Genomic DNA, 23,054 nt, shown 5'->3' with positions numbered 1-23,054 from the left:
GGAAAAGTTGTAACAGTGTAGCTACACTGATGCAGAATAAGTTACACTGGTACAAACTCCATTTTATGCTGGTGCAGCATGTCTACATCGAGGCTTTGCACTTGGGTATCTATACTGCCTACAAGGCAAGTCTCATGTTGAAGCTTGAGCTTGGCAAGTCTAACAGTGGGAGGAGTTTGCGCTGTCTCAACCAAGCCACAAAAAGCAAATTAGCCAGTAAATGGGAATATAATTTGCCTTTTTGTGGCTCATCTTGTGACAGGACAGATACTGGGTTTGTACAGCAGTATTTTATGAGAAAACACTCTAGGAAGGGAGAACAGGAGACCCATGGTTGAATCAGAAAAGGGAGCCTGAAGGCACAAGATGGGTAATAAGAGGAACAAGAACCCTAAAGGACTCCATCAACTCTCCTGAACGGAGTGGTCCAAGCACTCTGCAGCTAAGGGCGGCATCTGCACATTAAGCAGATATTGAGCAGTTTAAAAAACAAGAAGTACAGGCAAATCTGCAAATTTTTTCTATTGACGCCTTCCCTCTGCTGCCCAGATATCCATGACTCTGCTGGGATGGGGACAAATCTCAATGGACAAGGAACTTCTACAGTCTTATAAATCTCCTGGAAACTGGACTTGAATAATTTGGCCATAACATAACAAGATATCCTGAGCCGTAAAAGAGAATGATACATGGGGTTCTGTTTCTCGAAGGTTTCTAGGCAAAGTACGCTATGAGGACCTTCCTGAGATCCAAGGTGTGTCAAAAATGTCTGTTCCTGGTTTAAGACTGGGACAAACTCTAAAGGGAAGTGTCGTATTTAGGTGAAAAGAAGCTGTGACTTTTGAAAAAAATCTATGATAGATGTACCACTACAGAATTCTAAATATGGAGGACTACAGGAAAACATGAAGACTCTTCCGAAATAAAATTATTACTACCTGAAAAGCGCCTTCAGGGCAAAGAACTACAAATCTACCGAGTGAAGAAGCTCCCCTCAGATAGTACCTACCTACCTTGCTAGTGCAAAGGGGAAAGAAGCTCACTCGTATGGAAAGAGGCTCTCCTCAAGGTAACCTCAGACTAGAAGGAGTAGGTGCTTCAATACTTTCATGAGATAAGACCCCAGTAACCTAAAGTCTCTGGATCTTGTTCGGCACTCTTGAAGGGGTTGGGCATCTCTGTTTGAGTGGTCCAGCCCGTACTGACCTCAGGAAGCCAGAGTACCCCTTTTCGATTTCTCTCACCTTAATTCTGATGTGGGAATTTTTTCCTACATAATGCAGGAAAGAGGGTTTTTTCCCAGCTGGATGAACTGGAATCCCAACTATCTTAAACTTCATATAAAAGGTTTTTGTCAAATATCTTACTCCTAGTGAACTTAGTTTGTAAGCCTCAGTTTTCCTTAGGGTTCAACCTCCAGCTCGCTAAAGGTTCAAGCTGATGAGCGGGATAGTCAGATTCTTTTTCCCTGGAGCCATCCTTCCTGAAGATGGTGATCCTTTGTTACTAAGTGCCACTGGGAAGTCTGTATAACCTCACAAAAATTCATGAACTGATGCCTTGCTCTACTAATGCTTTGTAGAGAGCCTCTGCCGCTGAGAGCGAGTTTGTCTCCCTTTTTAGTGAAATTGGGCAGCTGATTTTGTCTGTCATAGGCCACAAAGCACTTCTGCCACTGCTTTATTCCACTAACAGGGTGGAGGCTTTGTTCAGTCAGAGCAGAAAATTTCTTAAGGCACTCAGGGGAAAGAACCGACTGCAAGGGATACAGCTGACGTGTTCTCTTTTCTGCATGTGTGTGCTTAAGAGACTATGCACATGTCTAGACACCATTTGACGTCAACTTCTTGTGTGTTGCTCTGAGTGAGGCAGGAATCAAACTGAAGAAGCTGAGGAGGAAGCCCTAGAATGGGAAAATCTTGGATGATTGGTCACCATCCTGCCTGTTTCTATACTCCTGCTGGGTACCATCTCTCTCTCCTTTACTATTTCTACACTCTCATCTTACCCATATGTGCCACCATAAACGGAGTCACACATTCTCCTCTCTCACCCACAAAATATAGTCCTAAAATGTGAAGGAGGGAATCATCTAACTACCAAAGACCTCATTTTCCCTTCCTCTATATATTAATGTTATCTTCAATATATGTTGCCATACTCCTACTGCGTCCCATCTTTCCCTTCTCTTATCTTTTGATCCACAAGCCATTTCTGTACCTTCTGCCATCTTTTAAAAACTAACTCCCTTCTGGTCTGCACAGTCTTTAGTTTTTCTCCTTTGTTGTTTCTTCTTCCCTTTTTTTTTTTTTTTTTTAAAATATCCTCCAGCCAGCAATCTTTGAGCTTTCATACAATTCCTACTTCACATCTCCCCATTCTCACTTTATCTCTCTCCTTCTCTAGGACACCACCCCTATCAAATCCTACTTTCCCCTATTCCATGTTACCTTTTTGCCCCACCTCTCTTGACAGGCTCTCCACCTTACTCCGGTACCCTCTCACTCAAGTTCCCATTGTCAATTTCCCTGAGTCATGACCAGACAAAAAATCTTCCTGCCTCAGACTTCTGGCCAGTTAGAGATGGCATGGCTTATCTGAACACAGCAAAACGGTTGCACTTTTAGCCCTTGAGATGGCAGCATCAGGACTGGTGCTTGATACTGTGGCAGTCCCTACTCACTAATTTGGGTGGGATATTTTTAGTGCCTCAACACAGCAGCCACTGAACATCTCCTACATACAGGGCCACCACTGCAGCCCACTCAAATTGGGATAGTAGGGACTGCCAGAGTAGCAGTGTATGCCATTATTACCTGAAGATGAGGGCCTACATTTTCAAAAGGGCTACTGATTTTCAGTGTCCAACTTATGGAATGTTGACATGGCCTGATTTTCAGAGAACAGATTCTCAGCATCAGGTATCTAAGATGTATCAAGCTGGGAATTCATACACTGAGGTACCCAAATTCAGTCACTTTTGAAAATGTATTCCAAGAGTCATATTAAGGATACTGATAACTTCCTGAATATCCTGAGAATGAAAGTAAACGGAATATTTAAAGGTGAACTGCAAAAGAAAAATTAGAATTGAGGTAATCAGACTTCTATGTTGAGTATCCTCCACTACATAAAGAGACATGTTTTAACTTACAGGATGTATTCAGCATAGAAATAAGTTTTAACTATCATTTAAGGCATTCCTCACCCTCCAAATTAAAAATATTTTGTTACTTCCTGATTCACTGAAGATATCCTAGAAGGCTCCCTCTGTAACACCGTAAATACCATGCACTGTATGGGCTGCAATGAATCTTTTTCTGGTATCTGATGTCACCTTCTTGGATACATTCAGTGAACCAAGAGAATTTCAAAAAGGATAAAATAATTGTTAAATGTTGCTTCAAACTTATCTCTGGAGAATGATCTCTACGAACTGGTTATACTGAGGACAAATTTTTAAAAACAGATTAACAACACTGATAAATACTCTCATGTGTATATGTCATACACAAACACTGTAGACTACATACAGTACAAAAGTCTAATTACCTACAAAAAGTATTTACCTGTTGGCCTTGGGGACTCTGTAAGATTTGTGCAACAGCAGCAAGTGTATCTGTATTAGCAATTTGAGACACCCAAGGATCAGGTAAACTTTGTACCACATTGGCTGGAGTAACAGGGGTCACAGGAGTTCCTGAAAGAGGGAAAGCAAGGTGTTGTTAACATACCATTTTTTATATACATAAAGTACAGCATTAATATTTAAACTGCAATTCAGAGTCGCACTGAATATGGCAGTTTATTTTACATTATGGACCAATTGCATAAAACAATTTTTGAACTGTAAGAAGCCACAGAGGTTACATTTCTACGTAGTGATTTTTAAATGTCTGAAATGAAAGATGGGTTTGTAATTAAAAAAAAAAGTTTTTGTATTAAATATAATGTTCTGGATAAGTGCCACATTGACATCCATGGAAACCATCAATTCCTTTATACACAGAACAGCACAGCATGGCAGGAGTAATGCAAACTTCCCCACCAATGTGCCTAAATTGGTGGAAATACCTGTGAGTGAGTCTCATGACACATTCTACTGTTGGCCTGTCTGCTGAGACTGCCAACAAGAATGCCACTGAAGGCAAAATGTGGTAGTGTTCATTGTGATCTGAAATTTGGAGGGAGTCTCCTCTATTATGGAGAACTTCTCTTGTGTTTTAGGGGAACTGAGGGAGAGCTGAACATTCATTTTTAGTCATCAGATGGTAATGACTTCTGGTAACTACAGAGATGGCCATGTTTGAAAATACAGGTGAAAATGTTCAATAGTCACTACCATGTTCCAAAATACTATTGGACCAATGAACAATCCTTAATACTATTTTAAACTTAGCAGCATTACAAGATGGATGTAATCAGGAAAGATGAGGCACACAGTCAATTTTGATGTTACAAATTGCCTTGAACTAACTCACTTTAAAGATAAATTATAAAACTGTTGTTAAAAATCTTTTTTCTATAGAAATGCTCTTGTGTTATCAAAGATCAAGAGTCCCATTTTGCTAGGTGCTGAGCAGACACGTAACAAAATAGAAAATCCCAACTTAAGAAAGAGAGCTCACAATCAACATTTCAGACAAGACACAGCAAGTGAACAAAAACAGACAAATGGGGTGAGGGTAGGTGGAGGGGATAAGGCAGCAATAAAATAAAAGAGTTAAACAGAAAAGCAGAAAACACATATCACTATTGGCCAAACCAATATCATAAGATAGTGATCTGCAGACATCACGGAAGAGGTAGCTTTCACACTTGGGCAAATATTCAGCTACGCAAAAGACTCAGTAGTCTTCACTGTAGACTACAGTACAGATGATAAATTTTAAAATATTTAAAATATTAATACAAATAGAGCAACTGCTAGAAGAGGAAACAGGTGAACAACTCTAGCTTTGGAGAGATGTAGGCCCTAGAGAAGGAAGCAGCTCCTGGCCTGCTGCAAGATAAAACTTCAGGGAAGAGATACATTTGCTCCACAGGTAACTATAATAAAGACATCCAGTAACCTGCAACCCTGCTGCACTCTCCCTGCTCATCCCCGGGCTGGACCTGCCTACTTTACTCATAATTTCCACCCACAGCTGTCAGATTCCAGGGGTGAGAGTCTCCTCTGTTTTGTCTTTCTCCTATCCAAATTTCTTTGGGGACAAATATTTCTGAGTCAAAAGGTAGAGTTCCCAAGCTGGGATTTTGCTGATTGGTTCCATGCTGTAGTTCTGATGAATTCTGCTCCAGATGTCAGAGCAACACCCCCTCCTTCCTGTAACTCAGAAGTGAAGGCAAGTACTGAACAATGCCAAATCCAAACTACTGCAATAATGTTTTAAAAAATAATCCACATCAGATTTCATAAAGTGTTGGTATGGTAATAAGTGATGATACCAGCAGTTTAATGCAGTAAAAAGAATACAAATATAAAAAAAATGCACACACAAGACATGAAGCTCATGCAAAGTGCTTACCTAGTTCACATAAACTATATACACAAATACACACACACACAAATTAATGGGTATAAACAAGTTTATCTATATTTTGGATTTTCTACATAAATAGTACACATTTAAATTATTTCGTGTACATTAGTCTGATTAAGTCTACACAAACAGAAGAAATCAAACTCCCTGATTATAGGCAATGTCAGGGCAATTCCTTAGATTATCAGTTAAGTATGATCATATGTTCAGCAAATAGAAATACAAATTTTGCTTGAAGTAAATGCAAGACAATGATCCTCAATAAGAGATTCTCACACATTTATGGCACCAATACTTAACGAGTTTCTTTTTCCCCCCCTCTATGATTTTTCACTGACCCATTATCTGTATCTGAAACTATAAAACCATTTCTTACTGGATAAACCAGGGTGGATAAAAAAAACAAGTTTGTTGAAAAAAATAAAAATTGATTTTTTTTATTTAAATTGGATTTCTTAAATTTTAATTTTTTTCAATAAACCTATTTAAAATTAAATGTGAAATGACAACCTATGATAAAATCTATATTTACAATAATCTATTATAATTTAAATCAAATTACAAAATTAATACTAAGCAGTATAGGTTTGTTGCCAAAGTTTTTAAGAAAGTAAAATACTGAAGTGGAATTCACTTGCTAAGTACCTGGAACTAGAGTTTGTAGAAGTGCTAAACCAAATGTTGACAGCAGAAGCCTTTTTTGCAGGTGAAGAGAGAATATTTTCTTCATTTCAGTTTATTCAACTAGTTCAGTTCAATGACTAGTTCATTGAAAGTTAAGAAACTGAATGGAAGCTGAAAAAAAGGGGAAAGCTTGCCTTTCTCTTCCAATCTATGAATAGAAACTAGGTATGAAAGGATGAGATCTGCTAGTTCTAAAGTCTTGAAGGACATGGTGACCAGAAACAATCAGTTTAACTCACTAACTACAAATAATACTTCTTTTGATTTATAAATCAATTGTTTTAAATGCAAAACATATTTTGATGAATTTTTTTCTTATGTATCCACCACATTTAAGATGGTTTTATTTAAGAAATTACATTACAATGCTGTTTTTGTGCATTTTTAATTCCAAATTCCATCCAAATAGAGTTGACACAAATCACAAAAATGAATCATCCAGTAAACAAGAAAATGTACTGTTCACCATTTTCTAATATAATAAAAAAAAATGTAAAAACTAAGAATCTGAGTAAATGTAAGTTAAGCTGTATAAAATGTTTAAATAAATGTGTATAGATACACTGTATCCTCCTGGTTAGCAAAAAAAAGTTCCAATTTTAGGGTAAAGTCTATATTATATTATATTGCAATTCAACATTTTAATGAGAATCAACTCTTCTTTAGGAAAATAACTTAAAAGTACAAATGCAAAACAAAATTGAAATTGATTATTTAAATCAAGATTTATTGCTTGATTATTTAAATCATGATTAAAATCTGTAATTTAAATTGCTCTGATTTAAATCAATGCAAACTGCATATTACAATTAAAGAAAAAATGTGTGGTTGGGAAGTAAATGCATTTGGCATGGCCACTTTCTATTTATGGTACTTCCCTGATCTACATGCTGGTTAGTTATTATTAGATCAACTTTCATCCTTCAAACCATTCAATTTAGTTTTAATACTTGCCTGGAGGCTAGTGAAAATTTTGGTCCAATTTCAAGCATGTCAAGTTGACAAATGATGACAGCCGAACAGAAAATTCTGTTCCAAATGTTGAAGCAAGCTTTCCAATTCACTAAGAGACTTATATCCCATTTTCCTTTACCTGGTGTATTGTTGCTCATAGCAGCTGTTGTACTGGGCAAGACTGGAGTCACAACTGGAGGAGGAATTCCTGCTGCCATATCCAGGAGAGGCTGAATAATTTCACTCTTGAATACATTATTCTTCTGCCACAAATTTAGCACTCTAACAATTTTACTCTAAAGGAAAAATAGGACAACAAAAGGATTAAAGCTAGAAAATTATATAACGACTATCATGTTTGATACTGTCAATTTATGAAGGTAGAAAGGCTTGTGTATTTAGAAGCATACTAGAAAAGTATTAGTTTGGCTTCTCCAAATTCTGTACTCTTATTCTTGGGGGATAATCCTAGAAAATTATCTTAAGGGAATAATTTAAGAGTTATCGATACTTAAAAACTAGAAATCTTTCCTCCCCTCCTAGCATTTTAATACAAGCACATATTAAACATGGCTCAAATTTATCTACCTCTGAGCACCAACATCATTTGTATCCACTGAAATGTGCACAACTCGGAATAATGACAGTTACCACTGCTGCTGAGACAGAAGAAGGAGCCCAAAACTGTGTGTGTAAGTCATGGTAGAGGCTATTTTTAAAATGTAATTTTGTTGATGAAGTAGTATTAATCTGGAAGACCTTTCACACCAAATTACAATAAATTATACAGTACTGCAGTAATATACATGAACTTTGGACTTAGATGTCAGTTTCCTTTAGCACGCTGCAAGAAACGATGAAACCATAGTCTCGGCAAATTCATACAGAGACTTGTGATGTCAATTTAACTAGCTCATTTTAAATCAACTTAAGCTTACAAAAGGTGCTTTTATCCTAAATCTGTTTTGAGTTGCTCTTAGCCCTCCAAAACCTTCCATTATATGCTGAAATGTTCTGTGTTTTAACTCTGCCCAAAGGTGATTTTTTTGAAAGTTTGAACAAAACTACATTTAGCAACTTTTAAAAAACAATGTGACTTGGAGTTGGGAGTGAGGGAAGAGGGGAAAAGAATAATTTTCCATGTTATAAAACCATGTTCTCACAGCCTTCTCATGCACAACTCTAGCACAGAGATAGAAATCTGGTACAGAAATAGCCTTCATTGAATGCTTTTGTGTGTTCCCAGGAAAACTGCTTTTGATTTGTCAACGTTCTATTGAGCATACACATTTTTAATCAACACCTACACAAATGTGGAAGACTCCTTGGCTGGGGGTAGAGCTGGCAATGCCTCCTGTTAGTTTTTCCTACCTCCCGCCTGCGTTGGGACGTTCTGGCAGTGACCCTGGATCGCTGGAACGGCCCCAAAAGAACAGTTCCATACAGTGAAAGTTAGAACTGTTCAGTCCCTCACTGCCCTAACAATCAAAAGGACTGGAAAGGTAGCTTAAAACAACTTTACCATCTCCTGCTCAGCTCTGCCAAACATAAAATAGGCATAAGGATTCCGCCACAAATAAAAATGGTACTTTCTTTCCAAGGTATTTCATATAATTCACAATTCTATGCATTTCAAGACTATACTAATTTTACCAATACAATGTTTTTAAATATGGATATGATAAATTTGGAAAGTGTTCTCTCTTCCAATTCTGAACCAAAATGTGTTGGCCCACCCTGAGAATACATATCCAATCACCTCTTCTCATACACCTTGTAGAAACTTCTCATCCAATTCCTCACAATAGGTGAGGGGACATTCCTTTGCAGTACACTTCTACATAGATCTTGCCCTCTCTTCTCATATGGATACCTCATTTCAACCAACTGTCTCTCTTCACAAGCACCCTAGGTAGAGGTGCCCCTGAATCTAATTGGATACCGTTCTCCCTCAGACCAGATATGCTTTCAGATATTTTTTTTACTTGCCTTAAGAAGAAATTATAAGGATTACAATTAGGTCTGCTACAATAAAACACTAATGTCATCAAACCTTTTTAATTTTCTTTGAAAAAAGATGAAATTCTAATAATTGTTTTAGAAGAAACAAGACATACCTTGTCATCCCCAGGACAACGGTATAAATTCTGGAAAGTGCTGATGATATTATTGCTGAATCTAGGAGCAAACACATCCTTCTCTTGCCCAAACTGATGCCGGGACTGTCGCACAATAGAGTCAATGACATAGAGACCAGGCACCTTGTATTCCGGTTTGCACTATACAAAGAAGATCGTTTTAAAATAATGTATAATTGAAAAAGAACAAAATCATACAGTTAAGAGCCCAAGGACAGAAAATATCAACAAAATCTCAAATGACTAGATTTTTCCACTCCTTACATTTTATAAATTGACTTACCAATACAAGTAAATGCTTGTGATGGTGCACAATAATTTTTAATTAGTCAAAGTTCTATGGATATCAATATCATAACAATAAGACTTTAAATATATATACTATTTTTTAAAAATACATTTTATCTGAGTTTGCATTGTATACACACATGATAAATCTGAAGCCATCTCAATTATTACAGCCTCATTCAAATTTTCAGCTCATAGTACCTATATACATCATGTTGAATATCAAATTTCACATCATTCAAAAAAACTGGACTTATAATCAGTCTGGCAATTTTAAGCTAAAACAAGGAAGAGCGTATAGTTTTGAAATGTAATGCTACTGTACCTTGGTCAGATAAAAAGCATTGCACTAGTGACCAGGCAGAAAGAATGTCAACAAAGGGAGTTGGGGCTTGGTGTTAGCAAGTTTCTATATATTTTTTTCTTTCTTAACACTCGCTCAAAACTCTGGCTCATTTTAAGTCTCTGTAAGCAATATGACAAATCTTCATCTGAAATAGAAAATCATTAACTATTTCTGTCCCTAACACTCATACGTTTGTTTACTTGAGAAGACACCAATTGTATCTATTTTAAAACTTTGGGAAAATTTGAAACTTACCGTATATACCTGTTCATAAGCCGAATATTTTTGGTAAAAAAAAACGACGCATCAAAGAGCAGGGGTCAGCTTATAAATGGGACTACACCAAAATTTGATGATTTTAAACTCTATGACAGGGGTTGGCCAAAGGCGGCATGCGAGCTGATTTACTGTGGCACGCTGCTGCCAGCCTGGTGTCCCCGTCACCGGCCCCGCTCAGCCCGCTGCCGGCTTGGGTGGATGGAACCCTGGGCCAGCAGCAGGCTGAGCGGTGCCGACAGCCGAGAATCCTGCTCGCTGGGGCCGGCAGATGGAACCGCAGACCGGCAGCGAGCTGAGTGGCTCAGCTCGCTGCCAGCTTGAGGTCCCAGCCACCAGTCCGCTCAGCCTGCTGCCGGTCTGGGGTTCCATTCGATGGTCCCTGTAAAGGTAAAATGTATGACTGGCATGCGAAACCTTAAATTACTGCGAATATATGAAGACTTGGCACACCACTTCTGAAAGGTTGCTGACCCCTGCTCTATGGAATCACTGAATTGAATATCTAATACATTGTTGTTTTGTTTACCTGGAGTGTCTGTAGGCATGCAGCCCCTAAGCTCCGTGAGGCCATGGTTCACCGTTCCCAGCCAATGGGAGCTGCGGCAAGTGGCACCACTTCCCACTGAACCGCGGCCACAGGGAGCTGAGGGGCTCCATACCTGACGACGCTCCAAGTAAATGAAATGTCCCGACCCGCCAGCGGCTTACCCTGACGGGCCGGGAGCCAAAGTTTCGCAACCCTGAAATAGAGGGTTGGCTTATGAAAGGGTCATTCATACAGTTTTTGCTATTTTTACCTATTTTGGGGGGGGGGGGGGGGTTTGGTCGGCTTCTAAATGAAGGGGCTAATGAACGAGTATATATGGTATATTATATACAAATGGTATAGTACCTATAAAATCACTGACGCACAAAATACAATCCTAGTTACAAAGAAAATTTTACACAAGAGAAATTACTCCCAAGGTCTTGTGAATGCACAAAGCTGAACCACTGTAACTAAAATCAGTTTAAAGACATATTTAGTTAAACTGGTGCAAACCTTTGTGCAGCCACTCTTATATCAGTGCATCTTGCATCTGTACATTTACTGATACAACCTAAAACAATATGAACCAGGTTTTTAAACTTGATTTAAGGGAGTCTCACAGGTATTTATGCTTCTTTAGCTAAATCAGTTTAAACACACAACTTTAAACTTGTGCAACTATGTGTGCAGACCAGACCTAAGAAATAAATGAAACCTAAGACAGTTCATAAAATATTCTCAAATATATCTTGTATTGGTTGCAATCAGAATCTTAAACACAATAGTGCAACTTTCCTATCATTAGAGTCACAGAAATGAGAGACAGAAAACATCTTCTAGTCTGTATCTCTATAATACATTTCCTAGCAATTTGGACAGTCCAGTTTTAAAAGTCCCAAGTTATTGCTGATCCCACCATTTCCCCAGGTAAAGTTGTCCACAACCTAACAGTACTCATTATCGAGATTTTTTTCTGGATATTTACCTTAATTTTTCCATTCATTTTATCCCATTTATAACCCAGTATATAACATCATAAAATTCCTTCCTTTCCTTGGTGTTTACACCCTTGAATACTTATCTTGAATACCAAGATCTTTGGGGTTTTTTTCAGTCATTGCTTAAACCAGCTCTACGTATTTAGATTTTCTAATCTTTCCTTAAATCTCAACCCCTGCAGCCTCCTATCACTTTCGTTGTTCTTCTCTGGAATCCCTCTACTCAGTAATATCATCAGCAACATTATGCCCATGAGCAGTATTTCAGGAGTGTCTGCACAGAAGCTGTATGTATAGCTACTGTTACCTTCCTGGTTCATGCAGTCCATAAACATATTTATAGCACATTGTAAACTCATGTGTCTAATATGCTGCCCAGTCTCAACTCTAAATCCTTCAGCATTCGCTCTTACCTGGTTTCTCATTTGCACTAATTATCTAAGGGGTAAAGGAGTTCAGGAGAGCTGGCAGTTTCTCAAGGAGACAATATTAAAGGCACTACTGCAAACTATCGCAATGCGACGGAAAGACAGAAAGAGTAATAAGTCAACATGGCTTCATCATGAGCTCTTAGTGACCTGAAAAACAAAATGGAATCCTACGAAAAATAGAAACATGGACGAATTGCTAAGGAGGAGTACAAAAGAACAGCATGCACAAGCATGTAGGGACAAAATCCGAAAGGCTAAGGCACAAAATGAGATACATCTAGCAAAGGACATAAAAGGCAATAAGAACAGGTTCTATAAGTATGTTAGGAGCATGAGAAAGAACAAGGAAAGTCTAGGTATAGTTAGTGGGGAAAGAGCACTAAATTGATGACATCAAGAAAGCGGAGACGTTTAATGCCTATTTTCCTTCAATCTTCACTAAAAAAGATTAATAGTGACCAGATACTCAACACAATTAATTAACAAGGGGTAAGGACCACAAGCCAAAACATGGAAGGAACAAGTTAAAGAATATTTTGGTAAGTTAGATGTATTTAAGCGAGTGAAATTCATCCGAGGGTACTTAAGGGACTAGTTGAAGTCACCTCAGAACTGTGAGCAATTATCTTTGAGAACTCAAGAAGCGCTGGTGAGGTCCCAGAACATTGGAAAAAGGGCAATCACAGTACCTGTCTTTTAAAAGAGGAACAGAGAGGACCCAGGGAATTATAAAACCAATCAGCCTAACTTCAACACCTGAAAAGATACTGGAACAAATTATTAAATAATTAATTTGTAAACACCTGGAGGATAAAACAGGGTTACAATGAATAACCAGCATGTATTTGTCAAGAACAAATCATGCCAAACCAACCTAATTTCCTTCTTTGACAGGGCTACTAGCCTAGTGGATAGGGGAGGAAGCAGGAGAAGTGATATATCTTGATTTTAGTGATGCTTTTGACACAGTCCCACATAACATTCTCATAAGCAAAGTAGGAAAACATGATCGAGATGAAATTACTATAAGATGGGTGCACAACTGAACTGAAATATTAATTATTAATGGTTTGCTATCAAATTGGGAGGATATATGTAGTGGAATCCTGCCGGGGTCACTCCTGGGGCCGGTACTATTCAATATTTTCATTAATGACTTGGATAATGGAGTGGAGCGCAAGCTTATAAAGCCTATGGATGACAGCAAACTGGGAGGAGTTGCAAGCACTTTGGGGGACAGGATTAGAATTCACAATGGCCTTCATAAACTAAGAGAATTGGTCTGAAATCAGCAAGATGAAATTCAGTAAAGACAAGCACAAAGGACTACACTTAGGAAATAAAAATTAAATGCACTACTACAGAATGGGGGATAAATAGCTAAGTGCCAGCAGTGCTAAAAAGGATCTGGAGGGTTATAGAGGATGACAAATTGAATGAGTCAGTAATGTGATACAGTTGCAAAAAAGGAGGATATCATTCTGAGATGTATTCACAGGAGTGTTGTAAACAAGGGCTCGCCTACACTAGGAAAATAGATCGGTATAACTACCTTGCTCAGGGGGTCTGAAAAATCCACACCTCTGAATAATGCAATTAAACTGACCTAACCCCTGGTGTAGAAAGCACTAAGTTGATAGAAGAATTCTCCTATTGACCTAGCTACTGCCTTTTGGGGAGGCAGATTACTACACTGACAGAAAAAGCCCTCCCATCAGCACAGGTAATATCTTCACTGAAGCAGTGCCGCTGCAGCGTTTTAAGTGTAGACAAGTACAAAGAGTCAGGAGGTAACTGTCCTGCTCTACTCTTTACAAGTGAGGCATCAGCTGGAGTACTGTGTCCAAATTTGGCACCACACTTTAGGAAATACATGGATATGTCCAGAGAAGAGCAACAAAAACGATTAAAGGTTTAGAAAACCCGATCTATGAAGAACAGTTAAAAAAAAACTTGGCAGGTTTAGTCTTAGGATGCATAAATGGGAATGGGACTGGAGTGTAAATTCCCAGGCATTGCAGGGTGTATCTCAAGTCCTTTAGAGAATAAAGAGACTCATCTGTCTTTTCATTAAAAAGGTTGGACTCGTTGAAGGGAAGGTCTTGGATAGTATTTTGGACCTCTCTAGGGAAGCCCAATGATTGAAGCCACAAGCCCCTTCGCATGTCCAGTCCTGTGGCTAAAGATCTGGATGCTGTATCTGCGGTATCTACCGCAGCCTGGAGAGCCACCTTTGCTACCAAACTCCCCTCATCCAGAGAGTACTGGAACTGGACTCAGTCTTCCATAGGTAGCTTATCTTTAAATGTCACAAGCCTAGCACAGATGTTAAAATGGTTAAAATAAAAGGCCTGGTAATTAGCAATACGAAATTTGAGGTCTGCAGAGGAGAAAACCTTCTTACCCAGGAGGTCCAGTCTCTTTGATTCTTTATCTGCCGCATAAATTTTTAGTAGTGCAACTGAGCTCTCTCCGTAGCCACTTGTACCACTAACTAATTAGGGGCAGAATTGGAAAACAAGAAGTCCACATGCGTGGCCAGCACAAAATAGCATCTTTTGGCTCTTTTTTGGCATAGGGACACAAACAGCTCTGACTGGTTCTAATATGGCCTAGGTGATTGGGAGCGCCACCCTGACCAGTCCCTGTGGTTGTAAAATGCCCAGGAGTCGATGCTAAGGGTCCTGAACCTCCTCTTGCAAGATTTATAAATCAACATCAACCCCCTGCAACAATTCCTTGGTGGTAGTCATCCAGCAAAGACGATGACAAAGGGGTGACAGCTTTGTCTGGGGATGAGGAGGAAGCTCCTGTCAAAACTGGTTCTGGTTCTTCCTCCTCATACACCAATGGAAGCAGCTAATGAGAAGGGGAGGAGTGATACGACTCCTGAGAGAGCCCAAGCATGATTTTCGACATGATAAGGGCCTCGGTACCAGACCAGACAAAATGGCCTGTTCAAGGAGGTGCTACTTAAGGCAAAGGTCCTATACCACCAAAGTTCTTTTCTTGAACAATCTGCAGATCGAACAATGCTTTTTGAGGTGGCTCTCACTAAGACAAAGCAGGTACAGCATATAGGGGTTGCTTCTCCTCACAGACGACAATGTTTAAACCCCAGTGAGGGCACCACCGTGGGAACAGACCTCTACAACTAACTAGGGCTATTAATCACAATTAACTCATGTGATTAATTCAAAAAAATTAATTGTGATTTAAAAAATTAATCGCAATTAATCGCAGTTTTAAACAGAATACCAATTTAAATTTATTAAATTTTTTGAATGTTTTTCTACATTTTCAAATTTATTGATTTCAATTACAATACAGAATACATAGTGTACAGTGCTCACTTTAGATTACTTTTGATTCCAAATATTTGCACTGTAAAAATGACAAACGAAATAGTATTTTTCAATTCACCTCATACTAGCACTGTTGTGCAATCTCTTTATCGTGAAAGTGCAACATACAAATGTAGATTTTTTTTTTGTTACATAACTGCACTCAAAAACAAAACAATGTAAAACTTTAGCATTTACAACTCCATTCAGTCCTACGTCTTGTGCAGCCAATCGTTAAGAGAAACAAGTTTGTTTACATTTACGGGAGATAATGCTGCCTGCTTTTTCACAAGGTCACCTTCAACCAGCACTCCGGATGTTAGTTAAAAAAAATTGCATTAATTAAATTAGTCACTTAACTCCCTGGAGGAGAATTGTATGTCTCCTGCTCCATGGTTTTACCCGCATTCTGCCATATATTTTGTGTTTTGGTAGTCTCTGGTGATGACCCAGCATATATTGTTTGATTTAAGAACACTTTCAATGCAGATATGACAAAACACAAAGAAGGTTCCAATATCAGATTTCTAAAGATAGCTGCAACACTAGACCAAAGGTTTAAGAATCTGAAGTGCCTTCCAAAATACAAGAGGGACAGGGTGTTGAGCATGCTTTCAGAAGTCTTAAAAGAGCCACACACTGATGCAGAAACTACAGAACCCGAACCACCAAAAAAAGAGAATCAACCTTCTGTTGGTGACATCTGACTCAGATGATGAAAATGAACATGTGTCAGTCCACACTACTTTGGATCATTACTGAGCAGAATCCATCATCAGCATGGGCGCATGTCCTCTGGAATGGTGGCTGAAGTATGAAGGGACATATGAATATTTAGTGCATCTCGCACATAAATATCTTGCGACCCCAGCTACAACAATGGCACGCAAATGTCTGTTCTCACTTTTAGGTGACATTGTAAACAAGAAGTGGGCAGCTTATCTCCTGCAAGTGTAAACAAACTTGTTTGCCTGAGCGACTGACTGAACAAGAATTAGGACTGAATGGACTTGTAGGCTCTAAAGTTTTACATTATTTTATTTTTGAATGCAGGTTCTTTTGGTGCATAATTCAACATTTGTAAGTTCAAATTTCATGATAAAGAACTGCACTACAGTATTTGTAGTAGGTGAATTGAAAAATACTATTTCATTGTTTTTTACAGTGCAAATATTTAAATAAATGGTATTCTATTATTGTTTAACGGTGTGATTAAATCACGTGATTAATTTTTTTAATAGTTTGACAGCCCTAAAACTAACACTAACATTAACTACTAACTACATACAACAAGAACTAAACTAAGACTATTTGTGAGGCAACAACCACACAGATCTCTGACTCCAGCCATGGGCAGCAAGACGGAACTGAGAGGGATTTGGGTGGCGCGGCCTCACATAGCCAGCAGAGGGGCCACAGCCACGATGGGGGAGTGCCGCCTCTCTACGTGTACTGCTTGGCAAAATTTCCAGCTCCGGTGTGCTGGGCGCACGCACACACTTAAGTGGAATACACATCTGCATCTACTCGAAGAACTTGCAGAAGCAAGGAAGACTGTTCCAACAACCATTGTGGGCCGTAAGAAGGAACAAAGAAGGAGTCAGAGGGGAGGCTCTGCCACAAATAAATTACTATTAATAATAATTCATGTAATAAAATGACAAAAAAGAGTCTCTTTTCAAACATTAACTAAGGAGGATGCTAAACAGCATAAACTAAAAATCATTTTTTTTAAATAAAGTTATCAGGTCTAGGTAAGTTGCATCCAAGAATTTTAAAAGAGTTGGCTGAGCAGCTTTTGGAACATCTGAGTTCATTTTTATTAAATCTTGGAAAAGTGAAGAAAAGTCAGAGAATTGGAAGAAAGCCAAAGCTGTGCCACTATTTAAATAAAGGTAAATGGGAATCTCCTCGGTAAATATAGGACAATTAGCCTGACATGGATTTCAGACAAAATAATGGAATGGCTGATGACTTCAATCAAAATAGGTCTCCTCAAATGAATGTAATATAATACATTGATAAGACTACACATCTGGTAACTGCTGATGTGATATTCTTTAGACTTCTATAAGATGTATGACTTAGTAGTGCACAATATTCTGATTTAAAATTTAGCACTATGCAAAATCACTATGGTACATATGAAATTAATTAAAAACAGAGATGGAGCTCAAAATGCAATTGTTAATGGGGAATGAAGGGAGTTATTTCAATTGGAATCCTGGAGGTAGTGGTTCTCAGTGCAATGTTATTCAATAACTTATAATGATCTGGAAGAAAATATAAGATCAGCACTGATAAAGTCTGCAAATGACACAGAAGTTAGGGTAGTAAGGAATGACAAGGACACATCACTGATACAAGGAGAGAGCTGGATTGCTTTGTAAGCTGGACACAATGAAAAAATAAACATTTTAATACATCCAATGTAAGGTGTTATACATCTAAGGGAGCGTTTACATGAGGACGTGAGTGCAGAATAAGGTGGAGTTTGAATTTAAAGCCCTATAGCTATGCCACACTAACTCCCCAAATGACACTCTAATTCTGCACTGAGAGTACCATTGTTAAATTTAGTATAGTCTACAAGAATGACTTGCGGTCTGGAAAATATGCCTTATAATTAGAGAAGGTTAAGAGGTAATTTGATCACAATGCGTATCTATCCAGGCAGAAGATATTTTATACTACAAAGTTCTCATGATTTAGACAAAGGCATAACAAGATCCAACGACAGAAACCTGAATACAGAAAAATTTCAGCCTGGGACTAAGATGCAAATTTTGAACAGTAGGGTAATTAACCATTGGAAAAGTTTACCAACAGATGTAGTAAATTCTCCAGCACTTGGAATCTTTAAATCAAGATTGTATGTCTTTCTAAAAGCTCTAGTTCAAACTCAAATTACTGAATTCAATGCAGGAATCACTGTGTGAAGTTCTATGGCCTGTGTTATGCAAGCCAAACTACATGATGACAGTTGTCCCCTTCTAAACTTTAAAATCTATGGAAAATATTAGCAGAAAATCAAGGGAAGCTGTAATACATGAAACTCTTTTTTGTTTAAACTGACAGTTTTCAAGTTGATAGTATCCCTTTAACTCTACATAAACACATGAACAGAATTAATCCCAATTCTGAAGATAACTGGTCTAAAAAACAATAGTAATACTCATTCAGGCAACAATTTATCTTACATATACCGTCAGCTCAGAACTATGAACTTATTTTCCAGTCAAGAGGACTATCTTTATCTGGAATTTTTGCATGACTGATATTCCACTGAATTTTATATGCACACAAAAGTAAGTGTGTGTGTGTATGTGTGTGTGCGCCAACCACAAAAAAACTCTTCTCATTTACATTTCAAATAGAATATTAAGTCCTAGTTTATACCTGTATGTTAATACAAGACGTTCAAGTTACATACCTTTTGAATGAATTTCTCAACGCTCTGTACAACATGTTTGTAGAACTAAAAGAAATAAGGGATATTTTTAGAGTAGGGAACCAACAAAAATGCTTATACACATCTGACCTCCAGTATTATTTGAACCTACAGTTCTGTCAACTTGACTTTAATTTCTACCCTGGATGTTTATTTCTACAGAAGTAGGAGAAAGGCAAAATTCCTGAAAAGCTAAAGTTATCTTGTTGTAAGGAGCTAAAGGAAAAGTTAGACCTATTGCATATAATTCAACATACTAATATCATACCATTGATCTATATTTTTTTCCAAAATTTTAAAATTTGCATTTCCCAATCTAAAAGAGAAAATAAGTAAAAGAGGATCTTATCAAGTCTCCATTTTCTTCAAAATAAGTTATTCAGAAAAAGTTGCCCTTATTCATCGCACTTGTTGGAACATCCTATACCAGTGAACATTTCTATCCAAATCATATAGCAAATTCGTAAACTTGTGGTGAGTGTCTGTTACACCTCCAGGGGTTGCAATCCAGAATGCAAATTTGGGGGGGGGGGGAGGGAATGGGGCCAGTTTTTTAATTTATTGCTGCCTCCTGACTTTTGTACACAGGCAGCTCTGCAGCCCGAAGCAACCAAGAACTCTGTAATGCTTACTGTGTGACAGAGATTCCCCCTCTGCTCATATTTAAGAGTTATAAAAGAGTTCTAAGTCCATTACAAAATATGGATTTCCATGTGGTATAACACAAACACCAACAGTGGGTTGCTGTTGCTGTGCTGTTGTTTTTTAATTATAACATTATTTTTTATTATATCATTTAGCATTAATTATGTGCTCTTCTTCAGAGAAAAGTCGTATTTCCCAGACCTGAAGAAGAGCTCTGTGTAAGTGCCATATATACTCGATCATAAGCCGGTTCATTTATAAGCCGACCCCCTCCAAGATGGATACGTAAAAATGGAAAATTTTTATAACCCCATTCATAAATCAATCCTATAATTCAGAGGTCAGCAAACTTTGGCTCCTGGGCCATCAGGATAAGCCGCTGGTGGGCTGAGATGGTTTGTTTACCTGGAGCGTCTGCAGGCAGGGGGGTAAACCTAAGTAAACAAAGTGTCCCATCGTGCCTGCTATTAACCCTGATGGGCCAGGACAGCAACTGGTGGAGACATTTTGGCGGGGGGGGGAAGATGCTGGGAGTCAGGGGAGTAACCCCTATGACCACCCCCCATGACCCCACCCCAGCCCAGGACACCCACACTCTCACCATCCCATCCCTTCCCACCTTATCTGGGGAGGACCAGGGAAGGATGTCTCTGACCTGGCTGGAGCTGCTCCGGCAGGCTGGGCAGCACAGCTGCAGCCTGCTCCAGCGGCCAGACCAGGCGGCGCGGCCACATGTTCCAGCAGGCTGGGCTGGGCGGCACGGCCGCAGCATGCTCCGGTGGGCAGGGCAGCGCAGCCACAGCCTACTCTGGGGGGCGGGGCCAAGCAGCACGGCTGCAGCCTGCCAGTCCAGGAGCTGCAGCTGCTTTGGGGAGAGAGCAGCATGGCCAGAAGCGGAGAGACTCCGGCCCCGCCTCTTCCCTTCTGTCTCAGCTGGCTGTGCTGCCTCTCCTTGCTCCCTCTGTTGGGGGGAGGGGTTGTGTCCCACCTCTCCCACTCTATACCCGTTCATAAACTAACCCCCTTCTCTCGTGCTTCCCTTTTTTACTAAAAAATTCAGCTTCTGAACGAGTATATACGGTACTCAAAAGTCTGTCTCTCTCACCATCAGAAGTTGGTCCAATAAAAGATGCTACCTAACTCACCTGGTCCCTCAAGTATTTTTATTACTAACCACTTAGTTCAGCAGCTATTAAGTGGTGCATCACACAAACTGCTGTTTGATCAAATTTTGCAGCATTTCCGGTACACTGCAAACTGCTGTCATGCCACTACCTCCCTCTGACTGCCTAACTCCCTAGTCCAGGTGTCACTCACTTCCCTGACACCAAATCAGCTCTGAATACTCAGAGGAAAAATTCAGGTGCCAAGGCTTAAAATAATGTCTCCTTTGCTTTTATACGCGCTCTCTCATATTTTTTCTCCAATTTTCCTTTCTTTCAACTGCATAACCGGCATCTTTTCCTCCATTTTTCAATGCTGTTTTCTATTTTTTTTTCATTTAGGGATGTAAAAGCTTACTCATAAACTAAACAGTTCTATAATTTGTATTCAATCAACATGAAAATAAAACCCCACAAATACTGAATACTGTGCCACACCACAAAGTATTTTAGAATTCTATGACTAAGAAAAAGAGGGTATAATTGTAACTATTACACATCCTTAAAGTGCACTTCTATTCAGGATGCTGGAACAATTTGTATGGTGGAGGTGCTGAAATCCATTGAACCAAACTGTAAACTTTGTATACAATGGAAACCACTTCAAGCCGGGGGTGCAGCAGCACCCCCCAGTTCCTGCACCTATGCTTCTATTCTGAAAATATAAAGGTGGCTTTGTGGGTTTTGATCTTTATTGTATTTCACTCATACCAGAGCAAATTTGCAGTTAAAAAATAGAAAAAATCTTTAACTTCTAGACTTGGACACTCAAGCTCTAAGGGCTTGTTTCCACTTACCGTGGATTGACACTGCAGCGATCGATCCACCGGGGGTCAATTCAGCGGGTCTAATGAAGACCCGCTAAATCAATCACCGATCACTCTCCCGTCAACTCCGGTACTCCACCGGACCGAGAAGCATATGGTAAGTTGACCCAGCATGGTGTACATACCACAATAAGTTGAACTAAGGTACATCGACTCCAGCTACGTTATTCACTTAGGTGGAGTTGGGTAACTTAGGTCAACTTAGCCCCATAGTGTAGACATGCCCTAAGAGTCAAGCTAAGGTCTTTCTTTCTCACACATCGCCATCAGTAACAAAAAAATTTTAAGCCAAAACTAGTCCCTCAGCTAAACCTGTAAAATCCCATTACTTATCATACCTGCCCATAACTTGGAGAAGACATACAGAATGAAAAAAGTTATTAGCAAATTCTGCATTTTATCAGGTTATTTAATAGAAATAAAAATAGAAGTAACTGAACGGAAATAAAAAACAGTCAAATCCTTACCTTTATAGCCTTGATTGCTGCCTTGGTGATCTGTGTCATTTTAGCCTTAGAAATAGGTGGTTTGTATTCATTTAGCGAGTACAACTGGAGGGGGGGAAAAAAGGCAAGAGCTTTGTAAGAAGAAAAGAAAGCATTCACCTATTTCAATGGGAAGTTAACGTTGAAAATTTATGCCTGTGTGCATTCCATACTCATCCTGAAGGGGTTATCATAGGCCAGATAGGCCAATTAACCCATTAGGCTGCAAGGGGGGAGGAGAGGGAGAGACATTTAGGCTGAGAGGAAAGCCCTAATCAAGGGAAGCTCACCTGCACAGGAGCAGGCAGCGCATCAATAAAGCGAGGGAGCTGGTAGCAGAAAGTCACTTTCTCTGGGAGGAGGGAGAGAAAGGGATTTGGAACCAAAAAGAGGGGCTTGGCTAGAAGAGTGGAGAATGTGAGCCTGGGATAGGCAAGGTAGAAACTAGTACAGGGGAGTGGCAGGAAGGTTTGTGGTTGTTCAGACCCTCACTGCTGGATACAGAGCCCTGGATCGGAACCCTGAATAGAGGACAGGCCTGGGTTCACTTACCAACCACTGAGTGAGTGGCACAATCTGGACAGAGAACTTGGAGGCTGTCTGGGACCATGCATTCTACCCACGGAGGGAGTGGACCACCCAGGACAGACAACTTAAGGACCACCTGGGATGGCAAGGAAGATGCTGACAGTACACTGTAAGGGGAGGACTACTGTGACTTGGCTGGAGGGCTAAACCCATGAAGACGAGGCAAGACAGCTCCTGAGGAGCAAGAGAGGAACCACAAGAAGGGGGCCATCAGGATGAAAAAGCTAATCCCCAGAGCAGTCAGGAGGACATACCACCAAGCACTGAGTAAAGCATCTAGTTACAGCCCCTTAAAAAATATCATAGTTAAATTTCAAATAATTTAGGCATGCAATTGTATGCCTCATTTGAGCATGCAGTT

The 23,054-nt window shown here is 39.3% G+C and overlaps 1 protein-coding gene across 4 annotated transcripts in view; it reads right to left on the bottom strand.

Annotated features, from left to right (window-relative positions):
• SCAF8 (SR-related CTD associated factor 8) overlaps positions 1-23,054 on the bottom strand; it is a 152,314-nt gene that overhangs the window by 91,391 nt on the left and 37,869 nt on the right. For all 4 annotated transcript variants that reach the window (XM_045009407.1, XM_045009405.1, XM_045009404.1 and 1 more), the window contains exons 2-6: positions 22,088-22,171; positions 18,968-19,012; positions 9,299-9,460; positions 7,321-7,477; positions 3,570-3,700 (exon numbers count right to left, since the gene is read on the bottom strand). In XM_045009407.1, the coding sequence (XP_044865342.1) occupies positions 3,570-3,700; positions 7,321-7,477; positions 9,299-9,460; positions 18,968-19,012; positions 22,088-22,126 (534 nt within the window). In that variant the 5' untranslated portion in view covers positions 22,127-22,171. The remainder of the gene's footprint in view (positions 1-3,569; positions 3,701-7,320; positions 7,478-9,298; positions 9,461-18,967; positions 19,013-22,087; positions 22,172-23,054) is intronic.

The sequence above is a fragment of the Mauremys mutica genome, chromosome 3 (assembly GCF_020497125.1).
Source record: "Mauremys mutica isolate MM-2020 ecotype Southern chromosome 3, ASM2049712v1, whole genome shotgun sequence".
NCBI lineage: Eukaryota > Metazoa > Chordata > Testudines > Geoemydidae > Mauremys > Mauremys mutica.
This window is presented reverse-complemented; position numbering and strand designations above follow the sequence as displayed.